At 44.9% G+C, this 18,741-nt stretch overlaps 1 protein-coding gene across 1 annotated transcript in view; it reads right to left on the minus strand.

Moving 5' to 3' along the window:
- The window catches only part of NOTCH2 (notch receptor 2), a 158,646-nt gene that overhangs the window by 5,439 nt on the left and 134,466 nt on the right, over nt 1–18,741 (minus strand). The window contains exons 21-33 of the mRNA XM_037038736.1: nt 16,853–17,037; nt 14,724–14,856; nt 11,956–12,192; nt 9,482–9,594; nt 8,018–8,520; nt 6,331–6,678; nt 5,635–5,777; nt 5,226–5,436; nt 4,627–4,723; nt 2,529–2,694; nt 1,613–1,914; nt 751–898; nt 47–144 (exon numbers count right to left, since the gene is read on the minus strand). Coding sequence (XP_036894631.1) covers nt 47–144; nt 751–898; nt 1,613–1,914; nt 2,529–2,694; nt 4,627–4,723; nt 5,226–5,436; nt 5,635–5,777; nt 6,331–6,678; nt 8,018–8,520; nt 9,482–9,594; nt 11,956–12,192; nt 14,724–14,856; nt 16,853–17,037 — 2,684 coding nt within the window. The remainder of the gene's footprint in view (nt 1–46; nt 145–750; nt 899–1,612; nt 1,915–2,528; nt 2,695–4,626; nt 4,724–5,225; nt 5,437–5,634; nt 5,778–6,330; nt 6,679–8,017; nt 8,521–9,481; nt 9,595–11,955; nt 12,193–14,723; nt 14,857–16,852; nt 17,038–18,741) is intronic.

The raw sequence follows: 18,741 nt of genomic DNA on the forward strand, positions 1-18,741 counted from the left end.
TCTGGCAGTGCTGTGCCCGTCCTCAAGCTCAGAGCCCAGACTGTACCTTGTTGTCCTGCATGTCTCGGTTGGCCCCATTTTTCAACAGCAAAAGTGTTGCCTCCACATTATTGACAGCAGCTGCCCAGTGAAGTGCCGATTTTCCTGCAGAGAAAATCATTCATATAAGCAGACAGAGTAGAAGGACATGTCCTACTCCTCGTATAAGGAAGCACCATGACTTGTACAAGGAACTTGAACTTCCAAGAGAGCAGCAAGAAGTCATTTCTCTGTTCTAGAAATACTTCAGTATAGGCTGCTTAGCCTTCAGAAGACCTCTAGGTATAAGGATCCTTTGTCTATGGTACCCCACCCTCCCCATGGCAGATACCCTTTCACACACTGAAGACAATGACCTATTTGTGTATTACCTGCCAGAATGTGTATTTAGAACATCTACCAGTCTCCCCAACCCCAGTGCATCCATCTCTCCCTAAGTCCTCATGTCAAGAGTGGCACTCCAGGCCACTTACAGAGACAAACCTTGTATAGACTCGCTCTGAGGTCCAGAACCCTCACTAACAATCCTTTCCCATCTTCATCTACAAACCTCCCAATGGCACAGACCTCTGAGCTCAGTATGTTAAAAGGGAGAATGAAATGAACGAATCTTGAGTGGATCTGGATCTGAGGCAGATCTTCAAATACCAGTGACAAGTCTCCCTGGAGGATGCTTGGCAGGTGAGAACCGCGACCCCGCTTCACCCCTACCGTGGTCATCCACCGCATTCACGTCTGCTTGGCAGTTGATCAGCTCTGCCACCATCCCCTCCACAGCCAGGCGAGCGGCCAGGATCAGGGGCGTGGTGCCGTCATTCATCCTGGCATCTAGGTCGGTCACTCGGTTGCGGATCAGAATCTAGAAGAGGAGAAAGTGCAGAAAAGAGAGTCAACTGGGTAGAGGTATAATGAAGCTCAGAGAGGAAACAAAAGCATCATAGCTGAGGCTGCATGTCAGCCAGTTCCTGGGGGGCAAGAAATGTCTTATTTCTGTGCCCAAGTTTCTATCACAGTCAATTAACAAATGTTTGTTGAATGAATGAACTAAGAAATGAACAAACATGTTCTCAACAGACAACTGCTCCATGTAAAGTGAAGTACTCCTCCTTTCTGAAGAAAGAAGAGGGATGTGGGAAAATAGCACCTCAATTGTGGTACAGAGAATGTTTCCAATTTCCTTACAAGGGTAAAATAAAAGGGCATCTAGGAGCATATTGTGAATTCATGTGACCAGCCCAGAGGCAGAAACTGACACTATCAAAGACTTCATAACAGGTATCCCTCCCATCTAACCTACGCATTTGGGAGGCATTTTGGCACATCGAAAAAACGCAGTGATTAAGAAGCAGAGGACTGGTGTTATCTGCTCTTAGCTCTATCAATATCTGCCTGTAGATAATCAGGTCAAAATGCCTGCCTTCCTTTTCCTGCTTTCCCATCTAGCAAGCATGACTCTACCATTTACTTTACTTTCTCAAAGAATTACTGAGTGAGTATAATGGGATGTTAAGTGTCTTATCAGAGATCAGACATTAGGGATCCATAAGGAAGCAGCCCTTCCCAGGCTCTTTACCTGGAAGACACCCTGGGCATCAGCTGCCACTGCAGCGTGGAGGGGGCAACGGCCCATGTTGTCCTGGGCGTTGGCGTCCGCCCCCGCATCCAGGAGCCGCTTGGCAGCATCCGCCCTGGAGTAGCGTGCCGCAAGGTGCAGGGCCATCTCCCCGGTCCGGTCCGTCTGGGCCTGGAGGCTGGCGCCCTGGTAGACCAAGTCTGTGATGATGTTGGCAGAAGAGTCCTCTGCATCTTCGTCTTCGTCACTCATATCGGAGTTGCCCACTCGCAGGGAAGCCAGCATCAGTGGGGTGCACCCATCTGTGGGAAAGGAAAATGCCAAAGGGTGCTCAAGGAGGAGAAGGGCATTAATACCCATCTCTTCCTACTGGCAGGAAAGTTCAGTCCGAGTCAAGTCATTGTGATGGGGAAATCCCTGTGCTCCTGGTAACTGGCCACCTACTCTTCCTCGGATGATGCCCTTTCTGTAAGGAATAATGAAACGGCAAGAAGGGGGAGTTAAACAAGCTTTTCTGCTCAAGTTGCTAAGTGTTTTGTGATTTGAAAATGGATGACATTTAAAAATATTCAATGTTAACAGAATTATAGGCACTAAGGCATCAACCAAACTAACTCTCTATCCCTCTGCCCAAGACAAAATTTTTCTGCTGCACTAAAATCTACCCCATATAATCAGCCTATTTGTTCCCACACTATACATGAAGCAACGTGAAATCCTTCCCTTTTTCTAATGTCTGTTTGTAATTTCTACGTGTAAGTTCTCATATAAGTTCATAATTTTATAGTTGCCTCAATCTACTTTAGAGTCTGTGGAACTGGCAGGGGGCATATCACCAAGTAGGACTAATGCAGGACTGACAAGCTAGAACCAAGGGCAGGCACGGCCTCGTGAGAGGGGGAGGATGGGTGCTGACCTGGGCCCCGGACGTTCACGTCCAGCACATCCACCTCCTGCTCTGCCTGCGGAGGAGTGAGCGCCAGCGATGGTGTCCTACGGATGTCTGCGGCTTCGAGGTGCTGCTGCGTCCACGGGCGTCTATCAATGGGGTCATCTTCTGAGAGTAAAGCCTCATCTTCAGCCTGACAGGGAAAGACAGCTCTTGCTATCGGCCTGGCCACCCCAGGAACTGTGGACATGGAGCGAGTCCAGAGTCTGCCACCGCTTCTCCTAACTCCCACCCAGTTTTCTCCCAACTCCTACTCCAACCCTTCGGGGTCGTGTCCCTATCAGCCTCCCACGGCTCTCAAGGTGTGACTTCTGTTCATCTGTCCTGCACCATCTGTACAACTCTCCCAACTACGGGCTGCAGCCTTAGTATGTGCCCTATCTTACCTCCCTAATGTGCTATTTATACGCCCACAAAGCACCATTTTCTTGCTTCTGGGCATTCCCTCATGTTGTTCCCTGTCTCGTATGGTCTCTCCCAATTCTTTAACTCCTTACCTACCCTACAAGTGAATTTAGAGCTTAATTTGTCTTCTTGGTTCTACAAAGCACTTTGCTCTTCTGCTCAACTGACCATGTGTTAAGTGCTCCTGGGGACTACCACCAGATTGTACAGTTTATGAGAATGGGGGACGGGCCTGCTTCAAGGCTGCTGTCCTGTATGAACACAGAGATCAGCACAAAGCAAGCACTCAGAAAATATTTGCTAAGCAGTAATTATTATCATAATTTTAAAAGCAACTACTCTTTATTGAATATCTAGTATGTGATAGAAAACAGATAAAGCATTTTACACATATTGTTGTATTTAATCCTCACAATACCTCATAAAGAATTATTAATATCCCTATTAATAGCCTTATTTTATGGATAAGGATAATTAAGTACAAAGAGGTTAAATAATCTGCCAGCTGTTAAGTAGCCGAGTTAGGATTGGAATCCAATTCCAATGGTAACTAGAGCGATGTTTTGGTCATCATGCCACACCGCATGCCTGTACTATAAGATTCACTTCCTCAAGCTGATTTAGAATTTCTACGGGATGCATCTGTATCCCAGCCATGCAGGGCTACGGACGGGTGGTCTCCTTTTTCACATCAGCCTCAGCCCAATCTATCTTACTGTCAGTGCTTTTAGTTTCCTGGGCTGGAGCTGAGGCGACTCTGAAGCCAGTGGTCAGAGGCTTTCTTCCTCTGTTTCATTTCGCCTTCCCTTCCAGAAGCGCAAGGCCCAGAGAGTAGGGGAGAGCTGCAGCCCTGCAGGAAACTGCCGTGTACACACCTCAGTCCTTCCCCGACTACCACCTGTGGCACTTCTCGGGCAGGAAGCACTTGGTGTTTTCAGAGTTCTCACTGAAAACATGTAGGCAACCCACAGCTGTCGGTGACCTAAAGAGTCCTACCTTTCAGGCCAACCTGGGGTAGCCACTGCCTGGGCAACATATGAGGGGGGACTCCCAAACTGGACTTTACTTATAAAAACTGTGTATTTATTCTTATATGTTTAAACTTCAGTCACTTTCAAAGTATCCTCTGTTTGATGCAACACACCTATTGAGACGTTTTTTCCACTGTTCAAAACAGTCTTTGAACTCGTCGATTTTGATGCCTTTTGGTGCTTCTGCCATTTTTGTGTTCATTTCACCTCTTTCACATCAGTAAATCGTTTCCCTCTGAGGACTTTTTTCATCCAGGGAAACAAAAAGTCGATTGTGGTCACGCTGTTTTTGGTCAAAAACTGCTGAACACTCCACGCAGTGTGGGCAGGTGCACTCGTAAATTACCCATCATGAAATGGGCAAAGGCATTGACAGAGTCCTCAAAAAAAATTCACTGAAGCCAAATGCAGCCTCTCACAACACCACCAGCTGGCACACTGATACAGATGGTTCCCTAGAACACTCACCTAGCAGGGAAAGCTGTACTACCAGGGGCCTGCCCCCCAGAAGAGAATTCCGGTTTTCCTTGGGTCCCCTGGTATCACTGTCACTCCCATTTGGGACACTCTAACTACCAAAGACAGAAATTGAAATGTGACTAGATAATGGCTGACGATGACCAACTTACCTTGGCTTTCTTTGGCTGGGGCCCTTCATCATCGACCCAATGTTCACTTGTTCCAGAACCAATTAAGTTAGCCTCTGAGACTTGCACTGAGAGATTTCTGATATGCCAGGATTACAAAGGGGAAAAACAAAGCAGAGGTCTATCATCAACTAATAGAGTGGATGTTAATACTTCTCCCACCATGACACGCTCTCATTGCTATATTCAGGTTTTTAGGGGCTTTGGCCCTGAAAGGATGGACAGTATTTTACATCTCATTACCCGAATAAACATCCCTTTCTTTCCTGCTGATCAATAGCTTACAACAACAATGTACCTCAACACAGAAGCTGAGCACCAATGGGATAATATTCAATACGCACATCACAGAGTTATTCAGTAGGCATTGGGATAGTATTCAGTTATTCAGTAGCCAATGGGATAATATTCAATACGCACATCACAGAGTTATTCAGTAGGCATTCAGAATTATGGTCAAGTGTGATCATGTGACATGGCCAGAGCTCAGAGTTAACAATCATGACTCAAAAAGATCCACTTTTTGGATTTATATGTGCTAAGTACAACTGTGAGTCATGCCTATTGGCAAACTGTCTTACTTCAGCCCCACGGCATCCTGTCCCACTGGCTCACGACGCTTGTGATTGCTGGAGTCCCGGCGAAGGGTGAAACCTTCGGGCAGCCAGAGGGAGCCATGCTTCCGCTTCCGTTTGGCCATGATGACCCCCACCAGCAGAATAAACAGGATAATGACAACAGCAACAGCAAGTAGATAGAGAAGCTGAGTGCGTGGTGGACTTGGGGGTTCACCTAAAATTGCAAATGACAGAAAAAGTGCTGAATAAAACACCAACCTCTCAACGCTGGCTTTAGATTTACTTAGAGGACAGCTCTGAGCTCCCCAGCCCTGGAAAACAAAGGGCCGCACATGGAAAAGCGTGCCCTTTTCTCCTCACCCCAGGAGATGCTCCCCCACCCACACTTTCCCCTTCACAGTGTGCCACTCACTGTCAACCGAGACGAGAGGGTATGACAGGGTGCCCTGGATGGCGTGAGAGGCCAGAAGCGCTGCTGCTGCATCTGTGTTCTTGAAACACTGGTCCGAATCTTGCACACACTGGCGGTTGTCAATTTCCAGGTACACCTTAGAGCTGTGGGCGCCAAGGAAAAGAGGAGGAGGGGAATGGTGAGGGACACAGGGTGCCACTCAAGCTGAATGAGCGAGGGTCGCATGAGTCTTCCTTCGTCAGCTTCCGTTTCGGCCTCTCCCCTTTGTGATGCTGCCTCCTCCAAAAGGATCTCCGAAATTAAAATATAGACCCTAATTCCCACTTGGAGAATATCTCACCTTCCTTGGCCTGGCTGATCCAGGCAATACAGCTGAGAAGCCAAAGATGAATACAAAAGAGGTGTCCTACTGAAGGGATTTGAGGCAATCCTGCCAAAAGGTTAAAGATCCTAGCACTTGAGGAGGCTTCCTGACATCCCACCTCCTGCTTGCTCCAGACCACCTTTCAGGACCCCAAGACCAAGGCAAAACTTTACTCTTAACTATAAATACTGGGATCACACATTCGTTTTACTTGGTGGGCTGTTCTATGTGTCTGAGTTTGCATTTTTATAGATTTGCTTACGACTTCTTCTGCGTATTGAAGTACTCAGCTTTATAAAATTAAGCTGTAAATTCAGAAACCGAAAACCTACCCAACCACCTCCTGTTCTTGTTCATCAGGAAGGGACCTGCGTGTCATCCTCGGCTTCTTCATGGCGGCTAACTTCTCCCCGTAATAGGGGTAGACCATGAGGTTCCCCTGGTAGTCCTGTTTGATGCGCAGATTGGTGTGCAGCAGGGTGCCCAGTGCCCGCAGAAAGTTGCGCGCATCCTGGAGGAGGTGTTCAGGTGGCAACAGCACCACAATAACCAGGGTGCCCTCTGCCAGGTTCTCCGGCCAATCGGTAGCACAGTCCAGCCCGTCCCAGCCACACTCCTCACTGTTGCATCCCTGGTCACAGCGGTTGTCTCTGAAGTGGTCTGCACAGTACTTGTCATACCTAGGCAGGGGGAGGCAGAGGAAGGAAAGGAGCCCGGATGAGACTGGAGCTTTATTTGGATTTCCACGGGGAACTACTGTGGATTTTTCCTATCCGTCTTCTGTGGCTCAGATCAGACCCCAAATGCTCCATTAAGCCTTCCTTGAATGTCCTATCTGCCATCTCAGAGTAGACAGAGTCTATGCCACACAACCTCAGTGAGTGCTCCCTCAGTGAGTGACAATACGGTGCTTACTATGCCACCAGGGCTTATGGGGCCCCTGGTGGCCCATCGTCTTTTCAAGTCAGATGTATAAACAAAGCTGTGTACCTGAAATGAAAATACACCAGGTTCATGCCTCCTCTGTTTTGGCATCCACTTTCAGAAGTAAAAGGTGCCCTTAGAGATGCCTTCAGGGCCTGGATTTATAGCTCTGAACCATCAACAGCTGCTACACAAAGGACCGGGTCAATATGGCCTCTTTCTTTCCCAGTCATGACTGAATCTCAGCTACGGAAGGCATGCAGGGAGGTGGGTGTTCCAAACAGGATGCCACATCTAACGTGTAAAGCCTCTCTCGAATACTGGGAAAAGGAAATTGAATCCCAAAGTCTAAACGATGCTCAAACCATTTTATGTATACCTCCCCCCTGACTCCCTCCCCTTGGTAGTCATACCACACGATCCAACTTGCCACACTAGCTCAATGAAGACACCAGGAGTCAGGAAGTGCTCTATGTGCTTTGGCGAGCAATTTACCCTCCCAGGCCTCACCTGTGAAAGGCCATTAACAACACCTATGCCTCACGGGGTTGCTGAGAATTCATCAGGGTCAAATTAAATGGAAGGGCTAAAAGGAAAGTTACTGTGTAAACCATAAAGCGCCCTGTAACTGTGAAGTGAAGACCAGGAGGGTTAAGTGGCCTAATCTACCTTATGCTTCCTGAAAAATCCAGCTGGGGAAACCCAGTCTTAGAGAAAGGAATGGGGTAAACAGAGAGAGGTACAGACCTTTCCATCCATCCTGCAGGCAGGTTATGTGAGAGGCTGCCTGAGAGTAGGTAACACCACTTCCAAAAGTTATTTCCCCAGAAGGTCACGAGAGCAGCAGGTGAGAAGGCAAAAATAGGAAGAGAGAGGGCAGTTGTGCAATGAGCATTCCTGGACCTCTGTCAGCAAGGGAGAGCACAGGGTAGCGTGCGATGGGACAAGGCTGACACAGGAAGAGGGCCTCAGGGCACCAGTCTGAAGGGCAGAGGCAGCTTGGGCTGAAGCACTGGAGTGGTTAGGAGCAAGAACAAGAAACCAAGGTGTGTTAGTGACAGTCTCCTGCAGCTTCTAGGGACCCTGGACCCTTACTTGCATGGCTTGCTATTCCCCTGGCATTCAAAGTGGTCAAACAGGCACTCGGCTGTGTTGCACAGCTCATCACACTGGTTGTTGATGTATTTCCAGCAGGGAAGTGGGGAGGAGCAGTTGGCCCAGGGATCCTCTATGGTGAGGGAACAGTCACCCCCATCCCACTGGCAGGCGTGGCTGTTGCAGGCCTCATCGCAGACATTATCCCGAGCTTTGTCAGTGCAATACTGGCTGTCGCAGGTGGCAGGAGGGGTGCTGGTGGGGGCTGTGTGTTCGCAGTGGCTGCCCCAGAATGGCGGAGGGCATTGGCAAGAATAATATGGAGGCTGGCGCTGTGGGAAGCAGCTCCCCCCATGCTGGCAGGGGCTGCTGGCACAGCCTGAATCACAGTCCTGGGGGTTGGGGCAGAAGCAGCGTGGTCCTGAGGTCGTGTGCACACACTGCTCCCCTCGCTTGCACTTCACTTGTCCACAGCTGCTCTGGCATCTTGCCCCGGAGAATCCCTGTGGAAGTCAGTGAACAAATGAGGATGATGGATTGATTCTTGAGGGCATGCCCTATTTCCCCTCCCAATCCCCTGTGCCACAGTTCTAGGGAGGTAAAGACCAGACACTTGGCTAAGATCTCTCCATGCAGGCTCCTGGACCAAGTTCTAAGAAGAGACCTCCTTTGAGTCAACCTGTAGGTCAGGGCTGAAGGTTCCATGGAGTGACGTAAATTCCATCAGTTTAAAAGATCACTTCCAAATTAAGCCCACAGGTCATGGTGGGATTAGACACAGGTGACTTTGTATCCATAAGTACTCACCTAACCATCATTAGATCACTTATATAATATAATGGCTTTACGGGAGCACAGGAATCATATCAGGAGTTGTGGGTAAATAAAAAACTTCCCATGTCAGTTCATTCTTATACTCCCTGCTTAGCCCAGGCCAAGGTTACTGCACAGGCTTCCTTTTGGTGTCTCCCCACACACAGTGATCTCTGTTGTACGGGGGATTCAGCCTCTGGCAGTGGCAAAAGAGTTTGCACAGCAAATGGCTAAAATTAGGCTTCCTTCTAGATTAAGGAGCAGCTTGCTCCCAAATATCGCCTGCCAAGGAATGTAAGCAAAACAGCATTTCCAACCAACCCTGCCCCGATCTGGGCAGCAAGACAACCCCCCAGCACAGGACCGAGAAGCCAGAGACAGCAGTCCTTTTTTCCAGGGCACATTCCACCACTTCGTGTGGTTTCCTTTGGGGCTTCTGAAGATCGACAGAGATTAGGGAGCTCACTGCTTCTGGGAGTATCTTAACAGCTCTAAATGAAAACCCAAGCACTTTCTTCTGAAGGAGCTAAAATTAAGAAACCCCCCCACTGAGAAAGCTCCCCATGGAACTTGGATCAACCAGGTTTGAGCTCAGCTTTGTCAGACTGCACGGAAGACAGCATGCTCCTGCAGTAGGCAACATGGACTTACCGGGGGACAACGACAAATGAAACCATCAGGCATGTTGCTGGCCACAGCACAAGACCCTCCATTTAAGCAAGGCTTCTGGGGACACACATCGATGAAAGTTTCACAGTGACGACCTTAAAACAGAAAATGAAAAAGAATGTTAAAAGGCAGAAGCAGTAACTGCAAGTTACAGAACACTGCTAGGATGTGAGCTAGCCAAAGAGATAGTGAGAGATAGAGTAAGAGGCATGAGAGTTCAATTCTATGCCTAAGGGAACACGAAACGATGAAGAAAACACTCACTGGATCTCAATGTGATTGACACATCCCTGGCTCTGCCCAGTCCCCTCACCGTCTTGTCCACACTGTGCACACACATGGCATGCATTCCCAGCTGACTCACAAAACGGGATGCATATGAACAATGACTTTAAAGCCACCACAACCTCCCGCCTCACAAAAAAAACAGCCTTTTCTGAAGGCACTTAGATTTCATAAGTCAAAAGAAATACTTAGCAAACTGTTCACTGCATTTTGTTAACATCGTCCTCTTCATAAGAGAAGCTACCCCAGGCCAATACATATAAATGCTGATTGGCAATTTATAGAGAATTTTCATCTGTTATATCGCTTTTCAATCATTTCTTAGCCTTTCTGTAACCTGATTGGCACTGCTTTAAAATACATCTTAACTTTCCCAGAATTGGTTTTCCCATTGCTCCGAGATAAAGTGAACTAAGCAACTGAAATCACGGGGGGAGACAAGACACACAGCTGGGGCTGCTTGGCAAACAGAAGGAGACAGGCACCTTCTGCCCTGCAGTCACTTAGAAGGAAGGAGGTAATTTTAAAAGGGAAATTCAGAGAAATAATTTTGGCCAACCAGAACTGAGAGTCAAGAAATACAGATGTCTGTCTTTTCAGATCACAGCCACAGCCACAGGCATGAACCACGAGCAACCATGGCATGGGCACAGGGCTCAGGGACTGAGGGCCCCTCAACATCCATCTCATTAACAGCGTCCCACAACAATTACAATCATTGAGCTCAATCTGCAAGTGTGGGAAATTCACGAACACCACTTCCTGGCCATGGAACCCTAATTCAAGGCGGTCTCTATTCCTCCCTTCATTTGTTTCACCTGTCTTTGTAAGTGCCTGTCACTCTTCCAGATAAAGGAGGCCTCAGTGGTGACAAAAAAACAGGAGGCAGCTTTGCTTCTCTGGTTCTCCAAGCACATCATGGCTACTGTGAGGCCGTAGACCAACTGTTCATACTCTTTCCATCCAGCATTACCTCAATAGGTATGACATTCTCAACAGAATGCCTCTCTTTTGATACTGCTCCCATTCTTTATAAAGCTCCGAAGTCCTTAAAGGTAACATATCTTTAAAATCAGAAGGAAGGATGTCTAGAGATGGGCTCAGAATGTAGCAGAGTCCAACTTGCCAAATTATTAGTAAGGTGATCACTTCAGCCTATTACCTGACTCTCAAGGAATACTACTACAGTACAGGATTAGAAATGACCCCAGAAATGCCAGAGAGATTTCTGAATTGAGTATCTGATGATACTGCCATATTTAGACAGAAACAACTATTTTAATCCCCCAAAGTCACCAAACTTCCCTTTTAGAGAAGAAACTAGTAAAGGCTATGATAAAGCACCTATTCTGAGGCCAGACTTGGTCATCTTTATGCTCTCTGATGGAGAAAAAAAGCTTGAGAAAAGTCTTAGGACTATAGGTCACCCTTGTGACCATTGCAGCTTTCTAGTTCACACCCTTCATCACCTGATTTTTGGTCAAACACACCCTGGTTGGACCGACTCTCCTAAGTACCCTGGCAGTGGCACAGTGGCAGTGACTACTCAGTTCCTCAGGTCAGGACGTGCCACTGAGGGCAGAGTGATGAAACTAGAGTTAGGTGTAAGGTGCCTGAAGAGTTCTGTGCATAGATGTTGGTAATGGTAGAACAACAATGTGAACGTACTTGGCATCACCGAGCTGCACCTTAAAAATGGTTATGATGGTAAACTTTACATTATCTGCACTTCACCATAATTAAAAAATGTTATTTTGCTCAACTATTCCCCAAATTCTATTTTTTCTATTTTGGCTACATATATGTACATATACTATGTATGTGTGTGTCTATATATTGCATATACACTATATATGCTATGTACATATAACATGCACCTATTTATACTATATGTGTGTATATACATAGCATATATATGCACATACATACACACACACATACAAAATCAATGTATAGCAAAAAAGAAAATGTGTCTCGGGAAAAACAAAAGGTAGAGATTGATTACAATCTATAGACCGAAAAAAAACCTGGGCCCCGGAATGAAGCTGGTCTAGTCTTTCCTGTGTGAGGGGCTTCACTCGGGGCTGGGAGGTATCACTCAGGGTCCAGTCTCCTCAGGCAGGGCCCCCGCCCCCCAAGCCGAGCAGGCAGCGGTCTGGAGAGGCTCTCACCAGTGAAGGCGCTGCGGCAGACGCACTGGTAGTCGTTGGTGAGCTGGATGCAGTCCAGGCTGCCCTCGGGGCTGCAGGGGTTCGACAGGCACTCGTTGATGTCCCCCTCACACCGTTCCCCGGCAAAGCCAGGCAGGCAGCGACAACTGTAGCCCCCAATCTTATCCACACACTGACCACCATTAAGGCAATGGGGTCCCTTGGCACAGTCATCGATGTTCTCTTCACAGAGCAGGCCTGGAGGAAAGAGAGGAGAAATCCAGACTTGTGACAATTCTCGGAACACTGCTTCTAGTAAGGCAGAGCCGCCCTGGCTGGCACTTCCAAAGTTAACCAGGTTCCACTGTGGTGGGACCTTCCGGTGGGGCCGGGCAAAACACACTCTTGATCCAAGACAGCCCCTCATTTTCCTGGTGGCCAGTTACACCTATTCTCCCACTCATGACACAGTCCCCATGGAGCAGCTGGTATTATCTGTCTCACCCAAGAGATTAGGAAACTGGAACTCAAGAGAGACTTGCAATTTCTTGTTAATTTCTTCATCTTGATTTAAAATATACAACAGTTGAAAAGAGAATATAACAATAAATACACAGACTGCAAGTATGTACCATTATTGGTAAGAACCGAAAACTAAGTTTTAAATGACTTTTAAAGCTTAATACCCATTGACTATTTTTCTGTAAAATAGTGTAAGTGTACTTATTTCTTACATTAATAGAGGGAAATATCCTGTTGAGAGCTCAAAGGTTATTTCATTCAAAACAGAACTAATTTAATGTTGACTATAGCTGCAAAAGAGCTATCTAGTATAAATATCTGTAAATACTTTTGGGAAAGAAACCAAAGAAATCAATGACTAGTCTATAAATGATCCCAAGATCAACTAACAAAATTACAATAGAAAGTGGTTCTGTACGTCTATCATGTAAACCTGTAGCATGCGCTAATGTGAGATGGACCATTTAAACAAATCTAAGAGAAGACCTCATTCTCAATAGCAACAGCAAAAAATAAAATATCTAGGAATAACTGTAACAAGAAATGTACTACACCTACATGAAAACTTTAAAATAGTCATGAAAGACACAAAAGGAGACGAATAAATAGAAAGACACTGATTTGGTTAGGAACACTCCTCAACATAAAGATATATCAGTTTTCTCTATATACATTTATACATTTAATGTGACCCCAATGAATATAGCAATATGATTTTTAACAGACAATCTGATGCTAATGTTACGTAGAAAGATAAACTATAACTATAGCCTAGAAAACCCTAGAAAGGAAGATCTATAATATTAAAACCTCTAGGGTAGTACTGATAAATTAATAGAACAACAGAACAAAACCAAAAAAATCCACAAAAACTTCCAAATGTGCGGGGAATTCATAATTCAATAAAGGTGCCATCTCAAATCATTGTATAGAGGATCCAATTTTCAGTAAATTGTGCTGGGACAAATCGGTAGCCCTGGGGAAAAAGTGCTCCAGGATTCTAGGACTTGAAGAAAATATGGAAGAATTCCTTTATAATCTTAGAGTGTAGACGGTGTTGCTGACTAGGACTTAAAATCCAGAAGCCATAAAAAAAGATTGATAACTTCAACCCGATTAAAATAAAAAACTCTGCATGAAAAAAATCACCATAAAGAAAATCAAAACATAAAAACCAATATATGTGCAAAATATGTATACTCACATTCTGTATCACAGACAGCTAATCTCTGTCAAATATTAAGATCAATCACAGAATAGAAAAAGAATACAGATACCACAGAACAAGGAAAACCAAATCACAACACATGCATCCTCACTGAGAAGCAGTGTGCTCACGCAGTGTAGTTCAGCCACATCAACCAAAATTAGAAATGCGTATCTCATATTCTCTAATCCAGAGATGCCATTTTTGAAAACTTATTTTATACATACACTTATGTACATGTGAGATGACCCAAATTTCTATCACTAGGGCATTGGTTAGGCAAACTATGGCATGCCCATAAGAGGGAATTCTGCAGGAAAAAAACAATTAAGGAAGTTCTATATTTTGATATGGAAACAGCTCCAATTAAATGAAAAAAAATCAACTGCAAAAGACTGTGTCTAATATTCTGTCTTCATAGTAAATAGTGGGGGGAAAATTTCTTTGTATTTGGTTTCTATATACATAATGAAATTCTGAAGGTAGGTACATGTCTCCTAAGAAACAATACTCGAAGCTTCTTCCAGGAGGCAGGGGCCAGAGCAGAATGATGGCTCCACGCTTCACAGTCTCAAGTCACAACCCCTAGCAGGCTTTACTGCAAGGCTCAGTTATAGCCTTAGCCATCAGGCTCCTCCCTGGGCTTATGAAAAGAGGCAAATGTTTTCATCCATTCATTTCCCTACCTTAGGGGGGCAAGACTTGGCAAATTTTAAGAAATACATAAACTGGTAAATGTGAATTATTTATTCAAGAGGCCACTGGGTGTTTTCCCTTGAAGGTCCAAGAAATCTTGCTAACCAGGCTAGTTCTGTTGCAACATGATATCATTTCCACTTTCTGTGTTTCAGGAAATATTAAATGTCAACAAGACCCAGACAGCACTAACAGCATGAGTCAGAACTTCAGAGCCAGGCAAGAGAGATGAGAGAATGAATGGCTGAATTGCCAGAATTCAGAACTAAATGTTTACTTAAAAAAGAAAAAACCTCAATGCTAAAACTGGATTTACAACTTAGAGAATGCGGTGGACAAAGAACGGGTAAGGCTGATTCCATACCCCGAGTGCCTGGAGGGCAGGAGCACTTGAAATGGTTCACCAGGTCAATGCAGGTGCCTCCGTTCTGGCATGGCTGATTCTGGCACTCATCCACTTCATACTCGCAATTGACACCCTGGTATCCTGGGACACACTGCCAGGAGCAAACAAAAAGGACAAGAAATATTGGACAGTATTTGGAAACAGACTATGAGAACAAAGGAGATGTGGAGCACTACCATGACCCTCTGCCTGCCATGCTCCACCCAGCTCTCGTCTGTCTCTCTGGCATCATCTCACTCCCAATAATCCTCCTGTGCAGGGCTGACTGCAGCTTACCAGCGCTCACCTCCACCAGCCTGAAGAGCTACTTTAAAGGACGGCACGGACTGAATATCAAGGGATATTTCAGATATGACCCTTGTGCAAAACTTCCGTCCCTCCCCTGTGTAAGTCGCTATCTTTAAAATATGTATTCCTTTGTGTATGATGAGGATGTCTGTGTGGATGGTAGTAAAGACACTGCATTTACTCATCTCCAAGTTGAGCAAACTACATGTATGTGTGAGAGACCAGGTGAGACAGAGGTGAAGACAAGGGAGGTAGGCCAGCAAACCAGAGTAAACCTAGTGTTTGAGGGATTTCAGGGCTGACCAAGAAAAAAGATATTGACCATGAGGTAGCTTTACTTGAGCAATGCTATGACAGGTGTCAACGTGGGGAGTCCCTTGTGGTAGGCATTCACCCCTTAGGGAAAGGAGGATAGGAGAGCAGGGCAAGTGAGCTCCAAGGGGAGGAGTAATTGAGAGGGGCCCAGGTGTTTGTGATATCACTCGGGCTGGAGTCTCTGGGTCAGAGAGCTGTGAAGGGCAGCAGTGGCTTGGGGTCTTTACATTCTGGGGCTTATTTTAGCTGTGACTAGCAGATACTGGGTGCTGTTTTGCAGAACATATAAAGCAGGCAGGCTCAAACAGCTAAAAATCTGCTTATTATAGCTATGTTTAAAACATATGGATGTGTGCAATTTTGAGTTTAGCACTTGGTGACTAAGTGCTCAATTGCTCTGAGTATAGCAATTTTGGTGACTTTTGAGCTAACAGGTCACAGGCTACTATGAAGAAATAACCTACAGGCAAATATATAAAAGTCACCTTTGGCTCATTTCTGAGAGGGAGAGAAGCAAAGCTTTTCTCAGTGTTGCTTGGTGGCCTGAACTGGTGTCAAATTCATGTCTCTGGTATTGTGTTAACATCTTCCTGAAACCATTATCAGCCCAGATATTAAGAAGACAGTGACATGTCCCTTAAAAGACACATACTTCCTCACCTCTACACATGCAACAACCAGTATAGTGAGGTTTTCCTTTCTCCCTAATGCTTCCCCAGATGATTCTAATGTATAGTCAAGATTGAGATTTACTGGCCCATCTGGTGTTATCGGTGAGTCAAGGCACTGCATACTTGAAAGATGAGATGTTCCAATCAGGATCAGGTGGTGGGTGCATTGTCGGAAAAAATCAGCAGAACTGGGCATTTGGGCCCCAATCAATCCTTACAACACATGTGAAACCAGCCGTGTAGAAAACGGCTGGTTGTAAGAAGGATTTTTTACATAAGTATGTTATTTGGCGGACTTGACAACTGAAGAAAAATAGAAATGTATGTGATATTCAACAGAAAAAAAAACTGTGTGAGTGTTCTTTCTTTTCCCTGTTTTTTTCAATAGTCAAAATCCTGATAAGGCATACACAGAACAGGCTGAGCAACAGTTTTTTGAAGAATTACTAGTTGGGTGATCAATGACTGTACACAAAGATGGCATGGGTCAAAGAGACACTCTTTGAAGTAGCTTCTCCCAGGGGCTCTGGTGAAAGGCACCCTTATAGTGAATAAGGGCTCTGAATCCTGGCGGCAACACTTGGAAGTGACATGGTTCCAGAACTTTATGAAAATATCTTACTAGAGCTATGTTAACTTACTGCACAGGGGACTGAAAGAACCAGCAATGAGTAAATACCATAATGGTGATTGGTTAAAAAGAACTGCATAAATTTGTAAAAATAAAATGTAAGCAGCTAAAGTCATTATCTTAGTGTTGACAATAGCTGCACCACCTTCTGGGAAGTCTCCGATGCGCGCAGCTTATCTTACCTCACATCTGTATCCACCAATGAAGTCATGGCAGGTGGCTCCGTGCTGGCAGGGATTGGACGAGCACTCGTTGAGCTGCTCCTCACAGTAGCTCCCAGTGTAGCCCAGGGGGCACTGGCAGCGATGCGAGTTGCCAGCATTGATACAGATGCCCGAGTGCTGGCACAAGCGGTCAGTGGGCAGTCCTGGGAACCCCGTGGGGGAAGAGACAGCACAGAGGAGCACGTGACATGTCAGGTTCAGACTGACTAGTGGGCAAACTAATCAGGCCAGTTGACAAACTGAATTTTACTCTTGTCTAATTCATGATACTTAATACTAGATATGTATTGAAAATAAACAAGCTGAGAAAGTGACATATGCCTTCATTTCATTTAAAATACATTTCTTATTCTTATTGTAGTGATATACAATATCATATCAATTTTAGGTGTACAAATCATAATAATTCAACATTTATATGGCCTATGAAGTGATCACCATAAGTAACCATCTGTCACCATACACAGTTTTTATGATATTATTGAGTCCATTCCCTATGCTGTACATTACACCCCCAGGACATTTACTTTATACCTGGAGGTTTGTGCCTCTTAATCCCCTTCATATTTCTAACCCATCTCCCCACTCCCTCCCCCCATGGCAGCCAACAGTTTGTTCTCTGCATCTATGAGTCCATTTCCGTTTTGTTTTGTTTTTCAGATTTCACATATCAGTGAGACCACACGATATTTGCCTTTCTCTGACTTATTTCACTTGGCACAATACCCTCTAGATATCTGTGTTGTCACAAATGGCACGATTTCACGTTTTATGGCCGAGTAATATTTCCTTGTACAAACGTATACCGTATCTTCTTTAGCTATTCATGTATAATGGAATATGCAATGGGAAAATGACTGTTTCTTCATTAAATGATGTTGGGAAAACTGACTGGGTACATGGAAAAAATGAAACTCTACTGCTTCCTTATACCATATACAAAAATAAACTCAAATTGGATTAGAGACTTAAATGTAAATCTGACCATAAAACTCCTAAAAATAAACATAGGCAGTAAACTCATTGACATCAGTCTTAACAATATATTCTTTTACGTGTCTCCTCCGGCAAGGGCAACAAAAGCAAAAATGAACAAATAGGACTACATCAAACTTAAATGCTTTTGCATAGCAAAGGAAGCCACTAACAGAGTGAAGACAACCCACTGAATGGAAGAAGATATTTGCAAATCATACATCTGATAAGGGATTAATATCCAAAATATATAAAGACTCATAACATCAAAAACATCCAAAAACAGCTTGATTTTTAAAATGGGAAGAGGACTTGAATAGACATTTCTTCGAAGAAGATGCAGAAATGGCTAAGAGACATAGGAGAAGATGCTCAACATCACTAATCATAAGGAAAATGCAAATCAAAATCACAGTGAGATACCACCTCACACCCATTAGATTGGCTGTTACCAAAAGGTCAATACGTAACAAGTGTTGGCGAGGATGTGGAGAAAAAGGGACCGTTGTGCACTACTGGGAGGATTGAAAACTGGTGCCGCCACTATAGGAAACAGTATAGAGGTTCTTCAAAAAATACAAAATAGAACTACCATATGACCCAGCAATTCCACTTCTGGGGATTTATCCAAAGAAAAATGAAAACCCTAATTTGAAAAGATATACGCACCCTTATGTTCATCACACAATTATTTACAACAACCAAGATAAGAAAGCAACCTAAGTGTCCATTGGTTGATAAAGAGACAAAAAAGAAGAGGTATATACATACCTTTCTTTTATGGACCTTTTAAACCTGTGTTTCTGCCCTTTTATCTCCTGTCTCAGACCCTCCTGCCAGAACCTCGCCCACTGGTACTGTCTGCCCTTCCT

This window comes from Sturnira hondurensis, unplaced genomic scaffold (genome assembly GCF_014824575.4).
Source record: "Sturnira hondurensis isolate 20B ecotype Veracruz unplaced genomic scaffold, ASM1482457v3 Scaffold0024822, whole genome shotgun sequence".
NCBI classification, from domain to species: domain Eukaryota; kingdom Metazoa; phylum Chordata; class Mammalia; order Chiroptera; family Phyllostomidae; genus Sturnira; species Sturnira hondurensis.